At 40.6% G+C, this 12,896-nt stretch overlaps 1 protein-coding gene across 1 annotated transcript in view; it reads right to left on the bottom strand.

Annotated features, from left to right (window-relative positions):
* LOC120045314 (calpain-2 catalytic subunit-like) overlaps positions 1–12,896 on the bottom strand; it is a 52,068-nt gene that overhangs the window by 25,784 nt on the left and 13,388 nt on the right. Inside the window, exons 7-15 of the mRNA XM_038990195.1 lie at positions 11,914–11,999; positions 11,312–11,386; positions 8,352–8,512; positions 7,177–7,346; positions 5,858–5,869; positions 5,497–5,589; positions 3,393–3,511; positions 1,547–1,583; positions 1,336–1,401 (exon numbers count right to left, since the gene is read on the bottom strand). Coding sequence (XP_038846123.1) covers positions 1,336–1,401; positions 1,547–1,583; positions 3,393–3,511; positions 5,497–5,589; positions 5,858–5,869; positions 7,177–7,346; positions 8,352–8,512; positions 11,312–11,386; positions 11,914–11,999 — 819 coding nt within the window. The remainder of the gene's footprint in view (positions 1–1,335; positions 1,402–1,546; positions 1,584–3,392; positions 3,512–5,496; positions 5,590–5,857; positions 5,870–7,176; positions 7,347–8,351; positions 8,513–11,311; positions 11,387–11,913; positions 12,000–12,896) is intronic.

The raw sequence follows: 12,896 nt of genomic DNA on the forward strand, positions 1-12,896 counted from the left end.
TATTGTATGTAAAGCTCAGGTCATTATTGTATGTAAAGCTCAGGTCATTATTGTGTGTAAACCAGTCATCTCAGGTCATTATTGTATGTAAACCAGTCAACTCAGGTCATTATTGTGTGTAAACCAGTCAACTCAGGTCATTATTGTGTGTAAACCAGTCAACTCAGGTCATTATTGTGTGTAAACCAGTCAACTCGGGTCATTATTGTGTGTAAACCAGTCAACTCAGGTCATTATTGTATGTAAAGCTCAGGTCATTATTGTGTGTAAACCAGTCAACTCAGGTCATTATTGTATGTAAAGCTCAGGTCATTATTGTATGTAAAGCTCAGGTCATTATTGTATGTAAAGCTCAGGTCATTATTGTATGTAAACCAGTCATCTCAGGTCATTATTGTATGTAAAGCTCAGGTCATTATTGTATGTAAACCAGTCAACTCAGGTCATTATTGTGTGTAAACCAGTCATCTCAGGTCATTATTGTGTGTAAACCAGTCAACTCAGGTCATTATTGTATGTAAAGCTCAGGTCATTATTGTATGTAAAGCTCAGGTCATTATTGTATGTAAAGCTCAGGTCATTATTGTATGTAAACCAGTCATCTCAGGTCATTATTGTATGTAAAGCTCAGGTCATTATTGTGTGTAAACCAGTCAACTCAGGTCATTATTGTGTGTAAACCAGTCATCTCAGGTCATTATTGTATGTAAACCAGTCAACTCAGGTCATTATTGTATGTAAACCAGTCAACTCAGGTCATTATTGTGTGTAAAGCGGTCAACTCAGGTCATTATTGTGTGTAAAGCGGTCAACTCAGGTCATTATTGTATGTAAACCAGTCATCTCAGGTCATTATTGTATGTAAAGCTCAGGTCATTATTGTGTGTAAACCAGTCAACTCAGGTCATTATTGTGTGTAAAGCTCAGGTCATTATTGTATGTAAAGCTCAGGTCATTATTGTGTGTAAACCAGTCAACTCAGGTCATTATTGTATGTAAACCAGTCAACTCAGGTCATTATTGTGTGTAAACCAGTCAACTCAGGTCATTATTGTATGTAAACCAGTCAACTCAGGTCATTATTGTGTGTAAACCAGTCAACTCAGGTCATTATTGTGTGTAAACCAGTCAACTCAGGTCATTATTGTATGTAAACCAGTCAACTCAGGTCATTATTGTATGTAAAGCTCAGGTCATTATTGTGTGTAAACCAGTCAACTCAGGTCATTATTGTATGTAAAGCTCAGGTCATTATTGTGTGTAAACCAGTCAACTCAGGTCATTATTGTATGTAAAGCTCAGGTCATTATTGTATGTAAAGCAGAGGGAACTTACACTGCCGGCGATCTGCTTGAACATTTGCTTGAAATTGGGATCCACATCTTTCTCTGCCACTTTAATCTGGAGTGAATAGATGTTGATTAATGAGCATATTTTGGACATATTATCTTGTAACAGACAGTCAGGGAAACAGTGGTTCTGAATAGATTAACAATAGACTCTGGAATAAATAAGGAAACGACTAAGGAGTCGGTCAACAGCTTACCTCCTTTACCTCTTCAGCAGCCACCGATCCCATTTCACTGGAATAACACAGTTCGTTTCAGTTACACTCTTTATCCACTAGGTGGGGGGTAACAGCTTGTAGATAAACAGTTTGTTTCAGTTACACTCTTTATCCACTAGGTGGGGGTGACAGCTTGTAGATAAACAGTTCGTTTCAGTTACACTCTTTATCCACTAGGTGGGGGTGACAGCTTGTAGATAAACAGTTCGTTTCAGTTACACTCTTTATCCACTAGGTGGGGGGTAACAGCTTGTAGATAAACAGTTCGTTTCAGTTACACTCTTTATCCACTAGGTGGGGGTAACAGCTTGTAGATAAACAGTTCGTTTCAGTTACACTCTTTCTCCACTAGGTGGGGGTAACAGCTTGTAGATAAACAGTTCGTTTCAGTTACACTCTTTATCCACTAGGTGGGGGTAACAGCTTGTAGATAAACAGTTCGTTTCAGTTACACTCTTTATCCACTAGGTGGGGGTGACAGCTTGTAGATAAACAGTTTGTTTTAGTTACACTCTTTATCCACTAGGTGGAGGTAACAGCTTGTAGATGAACAGTGCTATCAGAATCCATTGCAAACTGTTCAAAATTGTGATGACCAACATCCTCCACATATTGACCCTGTCCAGAAACAACCTGTAGCCCCTTCCCCTTAGCCCCTCCCCCTAGGCACTTCATGGACCAACCCCTTAAGGACTAGGAGTTGTTTCTAGACAGGATCATATTCAGGACTAAGAGTTGTTTCTAAACAGGATCATATTAAGGACTGAGTTGTTTCTAGACAGGATCATACTAAGGACTAAGAGTTGTTTCTAGACAGGATCATATTCAGGACTAGGAGTTGTTTCTAGACAGGACCATCGTGTCTAGGAGGTTAAGGACTAGGAGTTGTTTCTAGACAGGACCATCGTGTCTAGGAGGTTAAGGACTAGGAGTTGTTTCTAGACAGGACCATCGTGTCTAGGAGGTTAAGGACTAGGAGTTGTTTCTAGACAGGACCATTGTGTCTAGGAGGTTAAGGACTAGGAGTTGTTTCTAGACAGGACCATCGTGTCTAGGAGGTTAAGGACTAGGAGTTGTTTCTAGACAGGACCATCATGTCTAGGAGGTTAAGGACTAGGAGTTGTTTCTAGACAGGACCATCGTGTCTAGGAGGTTAAGGACTAGGAGTTGTTTCTAGACAGGACCATCGTGTCTAGGAGGTTAAGGACTAGGAGTTGTTTCTAGACAGGACCATCGTGTCTAGGAGGTTAAGGACTAGGAGTTGTTTCTAGACAGGACCATCTTATCTAGGAGGTTAAGGACTAGGAGTTGTTTCTAGACAGGACCATCGTGTCTAGGAGGTTAAGGACTAGGAGTTGTTTCTAGACAGGACCATCGTGTCTAGGAGGTTAAAAGGACTAGGAGTTGGTTCTAGACAGGACCATCGTGTCTAGGAGGTTAAGGACTAGGAGTTGTTTCTAGACAGGACCATCGTGTCGAGGAGGTTAAGGACTAGGAGTTGTTTCTAGACAGGACCATCGTGTCTAGGAGGTTAAGGACTAGGAGCTGTTTCTAGACAGGACCATCGTGTCGAGGAGGTTAAGGACTAGGAGTTGGTTCTAGACAGGACCATCGTGTCTAGGAGGTTAAGGACTAGGAGTTGTTTCTAGACAGGACCATCGTGTCTAGGAGGTTAAGGACTAGGAGTTGTTTCTAGACAGGACCATCGTGTCTAGGAGGTTAAGGACTAGGAGTTGGTTCTAGACAGGACCATCGTGTCTAGGAGGTTAAGGACTAGGAGTTGTTTCTAGACAGGACCATCGTGTGTGGTTCGAGGTGAACGTACCTGGTGGCAGCCTGTTTCTCCGAGAATACTCTGAGGATGAAGCTGCCGTTCTTGTGAGGCTGGAAGGTGGATGGGATGATAACATACTCCCCGGGGGGAAGGCATAAACGGTCACACACCTACAGAAAAATAAATCAAACTTCAATTAAAGTTAAATTGTAGAATAAGGTTTTAGGATAACATCTTAGTTCCCTTCAATGATGAAGTAAGGTTTTAGGATAACAGACTAGTTCCCTTCAATAATGAAGTAAGGTTTTAGGATAACATCGTAGTTCCCTTCAATAATGAAGTAAGGTTTTAGGATAACAGACTAGTTCCCTTCAATGATGAAGTAAGGTTTTAGGATAACAGCCTAGTACCCTTCAATGATGAAGTAGGTTTTAGGATAACAGCCTAGTACCCTTCAATGATGAAGTAGGTTTTAGGATAACAGACTAGTTCCCTTCAATAATGAAGTAAGGTTTTAGGATAACAGCCTAGTACCCTTCAATAATGAAGTAAGGTTTTAGGATAACAGCCTAGTACCCTTCAATGATGAAGTAGGTTTTAGGATAACAGACTAGTTCCCTTCAATAATGAAGTAAGGTTTTAGGATAACAGACTAGTTCCCTTCAATGATGAAGTAAGGTTTTAGGATAACAGCCTAGTACCCTTCAATAATGAAGTAAGGTTTTAGGATAACAGCCTAGTACCCTTCAATGATGAAGTAGGTTTTAGGATAACAGACTAGTTCCCTTCAATAATGAAGTAAGGTTTTAGGATAACATCGTAGTTCCCTTCAATAATGAAGTAAGGTTTTAGGATAACATCGTAGTTCCCTTCAATAATGAAGTAAGGTTTTAGGATAACAGACTAGTTCCCTTCAATGATGAAGTAAGGTTTTAGGATAACAGCCTAGTACCCTTCAATGATGAAGTAGGTTTTAGGATAACAGACTAGTTCCCTTCAATAATGAAGTAAGGTTTTAGGATAACATCGTAGTTCCCTTCAATAATGAAGTAAGGTTTTAGGATAACATCGTAGTTCCCTTCAATAATGAAGTAAGGTTTTAGGATAACAGACTAGTTCCCTTCAATAATGAAGTAAGGTTTTAGGATAACAGACTAGTTCCCTTCAATAATGAAGTAAGGTTTTAGGATAAAGCATAGTTCCCTTCAATAATGAAGTAAGGTTTTAGGATAACAGACTAGTTCCCTTCAATAATGAAGTAAGGTTTTAGGATAACATCGTAGTTCCCTTCAATAATGAAGTAAGGTTTTAGGATAACAGACTAGTTCCCTTCAATAATGAAGTCAGGTTTTAGGATAACAGACTAGTTCCCTTCAATAATGAAGTCAGGTTTTAGGATAACAAACTAGTTCCCTTCGATAATGAAGTAAGGTTTTAGGATAAAGCCTAGTTCCCTTCAATAATGAAGTAAGGTTTTAGGAAAACAGACTAGTTCCCTTCAATAATGAAGTAAGGTTTTAGGATAACAGCCTAGTTCCCTTCAATAATGAAGTAAGGTTTTAGGATAACAGCCTAGTTCCCTTCAATAATGAAGTAAGGTTTTAGGATAACATCGTAGTTCCCTTCAATAATGAAGTAAGGTTTTAGGATAACAAACTAGTTCCCTTCGATAATGAAGTAAGGTTTTAGGATAACAGACTAGTTCCCTTCGATAATGAAGTAAGGTTTTAGGATAACAGCCTAGTTCCCTTCAATAATGAAGTAAGGTTTTAGGATAACATCGTAGTTCCCTTCAATAATGAAGTCAGGTTTTAGGATAACAGACTAGTTCCCTTCAATAATGAAGTAAGGTTTTAGGATAACAGACTAGTTCCCTTCAATAATGAAGTAAGGTTTTAGGATAACAGACTAGTTCCCTTCAATAATGAAGTAAGGTTTTAGGATAACAGCCTAGTTCCCTTCAATGATGAAGTAAGGTTTTAGGATAACAGACTAGTTCCCTTCAATGATGAAGTAAGGTTTTAGGATAACAGCCTAGTTCCGTTTTATGATATTTATTGTTGACGTGTTTCGGAGCAAGCTCCTTCAAATGAAAACATTCTTTATTGAAGGTGTAATTTAAAATTGTAACCCACTTTACAAGCAACCGACCTACCTCTCTGGTGTTAATGAAGGTGCTGCTCATGGCCACGGGTTTCTGTCTCAGCAGCACGTCTGGTCCCAGGTGGATGTTAGATTGACCCTTATACTGAGGAAGTGGAGGGAAGGGGAGAGAGATCGCTACCCATGTCCTCAGACAACCATTCATCACGGGGGCAATTGATGTGAAAATATAACAATAGAAAACTGATAGGCAAATCAGATAAAGAGATAGACAGAGAAATCAACCATGGGTTTACCAACCATGGGTGATAAAGAAATAGGATATTGTAGGATATCGTATAATGCACAGAGCAGGCAGCCTCATTACAGACTGAATTGGATCTATTTGCTTGAATTGATTGATGAACACAAACCTCATTAGGAACCTGGAAGAGAGAAAGCAGGAAGAAGACTTGTAAATTATCTTAGATGAATCCTGTTGAGTTATATTACCATTATATTAACATTATATTACCTACATGTACATATTACCTCAATTACCTCGACTAACCGGTGCCCCCGCACATTGACTCTGTAGCAGTACCCCCTGTATATAGCCTCCACATTGACTCTGTACCGTAACACCCTGTATATAGCCTCCACATTGACTCTGTACCGTAACACTTTGTATATAGCCTCCACATTGACTCTGTACCGTAACACTTTGTATATAGCCTCCACATTGACTCTGTACCGTAACACCTTGCATATAGCCTCCACAATGATTCTGTACCGTAACACTCTGTATATAGCCTCCACATTGACTCTGTACCGTAACACCTTGCATATAGCCTCCACAATGATTCTGTACCGTAACACCCTGTATATAGCCTCCACATTGACTCTGTACCGTAACACCTTGCATATAGCCTCCACAATGATTCTGTACCGTAACACCCTGTATATAGCCTCCACATTGACTCTGTACTGGTACCCCCTGTATATAGCCTCCACATTGACTCTGTACCGGTACCCCCTGTATATAGCCTCCACATTGACTCTGTACCGTAACACCCTGTATATAGCCTCCACATTGACTCTGTACCGGTACCCCCTGTATATAGCCTCCACATTGACTCTGTACCGTAACACCCTGTATATAGCCTCCACATTGACTCTGTACCGTAACACCCTGTATATAGCCTCCACATTGACTCTGTACCGTAATACCCTGTATATAGCCTCCACATTGTTATTTTACTGCTGCTGTTTAATTATTTGTTACTTTTATTTTCAATGTTTTTACTTATCTATTTTTTACTTAATACTTATTTTTCTTAAAACTGCATTGTTGGTTTAGGGCTTGTAAGTAAGCATTTCACGTTTTTTATTATTTTACGAGGCAAGTCAGTTAAGAGCAAATTCTTATTTTCAACGACGGCCTAGAACCAGTGGGTTAAACTGCCTTGTTCAGGGGCAGAACGACAGATGTTTACCTTGTCAGCTCTGGGATTTGATCTTGCAATCTTTTCAGTTACTAGTCCAACACTCTAACCGCTAGGCTACCTGCCGCACCACTGTAAGGTCTACTACACCTGTTGTATTCGGGCGCATGTGACAAATACAATTTGATTTGGTTGGATTTGATTTGCTATTAACAGAACAGAGTAGGATGGATCAGAATAGTTGATTGATGATCTATGCTTCATTTGGGGCGAGGGGCCTAATTAAGAAACATTGGTGTAATACATACCGCGTAGATGGCGAACCCGACGGCACTGAGGTCTTCTCCCATCTGGCGGTTGCGCCGTCCATCTTTCTGCATCAGGCCCACCAGGAAAGTGCATCCATCCACACCATCCAGAGGGTCATCGTCCACATCCTCCAGACACACCAGAAACTGGGGGTTGGAGCAGAACGTGGCTGGAAGGACACCACACAGAGGGAAATCAGTGCCTTGCTTAACAAAACGAGAGGAAATGGCATCTAGGATACACATCGAAATTTAACCCAACCAGTGAAAGACTCTCTCATACTCCTTCTGTAATATGGGGGCTCGAAATAAACATGAACAAAATCTCCAAAAACACTCAAATGTACTGAACAAAAATAGAAACGCAGAATGCAACAATTTAATAGATTTGAATGAGTTACAGATCCTATAAGGAAATCAGTCATTTTGTATGATTTGACCGGTTTCCCCGGACCAGCTGTGCTATTCTCCCGCCAATATCCAGCAACTTCACACAGCCAATGAAGAGGAGTGGGACAACATTCCACAGGTGACAATCAACAGCCAGAGCAACTCTACGCGAAGGAGATGTGTCGTGCTGCATGAGGCAAAATGGTGGTTCACCAGATACTGACTACTTTTTTTTACAAGGTAGCTTTTTTGGCGGCAGCGTAGCCTAGTGGTTAGAGCGTTGGACTAGTAACCGCAAGGTTGCTAGGTCAAATCCCCGAGCTGACAAGGTAAAAAATCTGTCGTTCTGCCCCTGAACAAGACAGTTAACCCACTATTTCTAGGCCATCATTGAAAATAAGAATTTGTTCTTAACTGACTTGCCTAGTTAAATAAAATCTGTGACCAACAGATTCATATCTGTTCTCCAAGTCATGTGAAATCCATAGATTAATTATTTTTAATTTAATGATTTCCTTATATGAAATGTAACTCAGTAAAATCGATTAAATTGTTGCATGTTGTGTTTATATTTTTGTTCAGTATATTTGGGTGTTTTTGGAGATTTTGTTCATGTTTATTTCGAGCCCCCAATAATGCAGAACGAGCATGAGGAAGTCAAGTCAAGTGAAATCGCAAAACAAAAGTCTCTTTCAGACTCTTTTATAACACGGCTTTTACTGTACTGTACATCTACAGACGGTCAACAACTTCTCCTTTAAACTATTCAGACTTGTTGGATGTACCTGGATGGTTCCTGCAGCCTCCAGCGGTAGACCCTACCCTCCACATGCCTTTGTACTGGCAGTGGTTCCAGCGGCCCACCTCGTCATTGGTCAGTGTGTCCGGAGTTAGGTTACAGATCTCCAGCTTGGAGAACTGACGCATAAAGTCTGAATAGGACATCCTGGAGACACAGAGACAGAGCCTGGATGAACCAGACGTAACACAGTGCACACCGTGGTTTCACTTCAAACAGCAGTGAAATAAGTCGGGGATGCCAAGCTAAGAGCTGCCTCACAATGTCTGAGTCGAACATCCTGGAGATTCTGCTGGAAACACTTCAGCATCAGCAGACACGGTGATGTAGGCGTTAGCCGAAACACGTCCGCTGTATTTTAATAATGACTTAGCCCACACAATAGAGGCTTTTTAACTTTCATACCCACACAAGTGCCTGATTTTAATGCCACTTAGCAACCAATTGTGGTTATAATTTTTCCTTTTGCCTTTCTACAGATGCCGTATCATAATTTGATCATCCTGTTGATGCAGGAATATTCCTGCAAAGCAGGAAATGCAAACGTGTAGTATTTTCTAGGTTTAAAAAGGCTTCTAGAGTTTGTAATTACCGCTTTAAAATGTCAGAGTTGATTTGCCCTAACTAAAAATATATCAAGCCCTACACCACCGTTATTATAATTCACATTACCTGTTGCCGTAGGATTATTTTCCTGCTGTAGCAGGCTGGCTCAAATTAAGATCCTACATCAGTAGTACTATTCTTCTGAAACAGCACCTGTGGTTGTCTTGAATGTTTAAATGTTTTATGTGGCTCAGTTGGTAGAACGTGGCGCTTGCAACGCCAGGGTCGTGGGTTCAATTCCCACAGTGCGGAAAATGTATTAATTCACTTCTGTAAGTCTCTCTGGATAAAAATGTAAAATTACATTTAAGCAGGAAGTCAAGCTGAGGCCCCGGGTCTCTTTTGCAGAGGAGCCCTGCATGAACATATCTACATACACATAAATTACACTATATATAGCCTATCTATATACACATCAATTACACTATATATATATATATATATATATATATATATATATATATATATATATATATATATATATATATATATGTGTGTACATAAATTACACTATATATAGCCTATCTATATACAAATCAAATTACACTTTACACATCTATGTACACATCAATTACACTATACATATATATATATAATATTATATATACACATCAATTGCACTATACATAGCTATCTACACATCAATTAGACAATACCTAGCCTATCTCTATACACACCAATTACACAAAACATGAAAATCAAAACACAGTCATATGAAACAAATACCAGCTCCAGCAACTTTAAGGAGTTTTGGAGATCATTCCACAGGAGATGCGTAAAAACAACTAAAAGCAGATTCATCTAACTGGGTGGTGATTGAATGGATCTCCTGGTCTAAAGTAGTGCACTACTACCCTATAGACCCTGGTCTAAAGTAGTGCACTACTACCCTATAGACCCTGGTCTAAAGTAGTGCACTACTACCCTATAGACCCTGGTCTAAAGTAGTGCACTACTACCCTATAGACCCTGGTCTAAAGTAGTGCACTACTACCCCATAGACCCTGGTCTGAAGTAGTGCACTACTACCCTATAGACCCTGGTCTAAAGTAGTGCACTACTACCCTATAGACCCTGGTCTAAAGTAGTGCACTACTACCCTACAGACCCTGGTCTAAAGTAGTGCACTACTTAGTTTACATTTCAGTTAAAAAAAGGATCTAAGTGTAGTATTTACACAATTATTTAGGTCACAGGGGTCACCACCTTTGTGAAGGAGGAGTATATGGGCGGCCTTCCAGACTCTGCCGATGGTTCCAGAAACCATTGTAATGTAAAACATTTGTGTTAAAGATTCTGCAATCACAGGAGCAGAAAGCTGCAGCAAGAAAGGATCAAGCAAATCAGCCTGTGTATTATTTTACAACGGAACAAGTAGAACGTTGGTGAAATGAAAACAAAGATTTACTAGAAGTTGAACTTCCCATCGAAACAACTAAGAGTCTGGGAGAGGGGCAGGCACTCGATCTATTAAACCACCATTTCATTTAAACAAAAAGCCTTCCTGAGATCAAACACTGATCACTTATCTTACATTTCTCAGTAATCATGCCAGAGTCTGACATAACTTTCTTATGCAGGAAAGGAGAGGACTTTCTACGCTTCAGTGCATTAAATGTTGTACAAAATTTAGACGGATCACCAGCAGAGTCTGAGATAGAACATAGAAAGTAGCTTGATTTTGTTTTCTTGATTGAGAATGAACATGTACTTCTCAATTGCCTGAAAAGCTGCCAATCAGCTAAAGAGTATTTCTAGTCTTGGCCCAGGCCTGATTTCTCATCATAAAAAGATCTGAAAGTTCTATAGAGAAGCAAGGATTTGTTCTCTTTTTTACTCAAAGGCTTTTAAAGGGTGCGTGTTTGTCTGCCAGAGAGATACAAATAGATGAGAACAATTCTGAAGGGATCCTGCTACTTATTTTTCTTCAAATATCTCAGTAAAATTGACAGAACTGGGAGGGAACACAGGAGAGTTAATAGAACAGAACTGGGAGGGAACACAGGAGAGTTAATAGAACAGAACAGAACTGGGAGGGAACACAGGAGATTTAATAGTACAGAACAGAACAAATGCTCTATTATACATCTGTAGACATCAAATGGACTTAATGAAATACAAATTAAATAAATGTATTGGCACAAAGACAGACCAGTGGGTCACAGATAAAATATAAATAAATATCTGGTAAGACTTTTTTGAAACCCCCAACTCATAACGCCTTCATGCCAAACGCATTTATTAACCTGTTATTAAGCTTCATAAATGGTGCCATAACTTCTGAGAAGGAAAACTCTTAGTGACACAGAGCCATCCCTCAAGGGACAGTGGCCAACTTACCAGAACTCCCCGTCCTCAGCAACATGATCCAGCTTCAGCTTCTCATCGGGACGGACATATTTCCATTCACTGGACCTGATAAATGTGATGCAGCAGTCAGTGTCAATCGTGTTGTTGTTTACAGGTGATCATGGTCTATGAAGTATGCAGAGAGATATTCTACCCTACCAAGCAAAAAGGCCGTAACTGCTCATAGTGTGGAACTGAGAAAAAGGGCTTTTATTTTCCTTAGTTTCACAGTAACCTGATGCAGGTACTGCTAACATGACCCCCATTTTCTCCTGAACACAATACAATAGAGGCAGGATACTTGTCCATGTGATTAAGCAGGTATTTCATGTAGTAAAAATGACATTAACTCATTTTGAACCAATTTAGTTTTCCACTCCCAATATTGTTTGGTGTAGGTCTTCCTTGTGGACACAGTGGGCATATCGTAGCCTGGTCCCAAACCTGTTTGTGCTGTCTCTACAACTCCTTTGGTGACAATGAGCATAGAAGTTGACAAGACGGCACAAACAGATCTGGGACCAGGCTGTAGAGGTTGTTTGTCTTGTAGTCTATTTCAGAGTGCTGTTTGGAAGTCACCATCATTCCCTTACCCATCACTCCAGGGCCCAGTCCACTCCACCTGTCCCCAGGGGTTCCTGATGCGAATCAGCTGGACCGGGTCTCTATGGAGATGGACCTGGATTGAGGACAGGACTCACTTAGGCCTGTGGTCTTATTTAACACACTCAGTACTGTGTTTTTCCCCCATATTGTTGTGGTTTTATTGAATGGGTAGGACAGTCAAGGGAAGACAGAAAAGGTAGAAGTGCCCATCAGACAGCAGATTAACCTGGGGTTAGTGCCCATCAGAAAGACAGATTAACCTGGGGTTAGTGCCCATCAGAAAGAAAGATGAACCTGGGGTTAGAGCCCATCAGAAAGACAGATTAACCTGGGGTTAGAGCCCATCAGAAAGACAGATTAACCTGGGGTTAGAGCCCATCAGAAAGGCAGATTAACCTGGGGTTAGTGCCCATCAGAAAGGCAGATGAACCTGGGGTTAGAGCCCATCAGAAAGACAGATTAACCTGGGGTTAGTGCCCATCAGAAAAACAGATGAACCTGGGGTTAGAGCCCATCAGAAAGACAGATTAACCTGGGGTTAGTGCCATCAGAAAGCAGATTAACCTGGGGTTAGTGCCCATCAGAAAGACAGATTAACCTGAGGTTAGTGCCCATCAGAAAGACAGATTAACCTGAGGTTAGTGCCCATCAGAAAGACAGATTAACCTGGGGTTAGTGCCCATCAGAAAGACAGATTAACCTGGGGTTAGAGCCCATCAGAAAGACAGATTAACCTGGGGTTAGAGCCCATCAGAAAAACAGATTCACCTGGGGTTAGAGCCCATCAGAAAGACATATTAACCTGGGGTTAGTGCCCATCAGAAAGACAGATTAACCTGGGGTTAGTGCCCATCAGAAAGACAGATTAACCTGGGGTTAGAGCCCACCAGAAAGCAGATTAACCTGGGATTAGAGCCCATCAGAAAGCAGATGAACCTGGGGTAAATTGTGCTAGTACAGTGTGGACACT

This window comes from Salvelinus namaycush, chromosome 4 (assembly GCF_016432855.1).
Source record: "Salvelinus namaycush isolate Seneca chromosome 4, SaNama_1.0, whole genome shotgun sequence".
Lineage (NCBI taxonomy): Eukaryota > Metazoa > Chordata > Actinopteri > Salmoniformes > Salmonidae > Salvelinus > Salvelinus namaycush.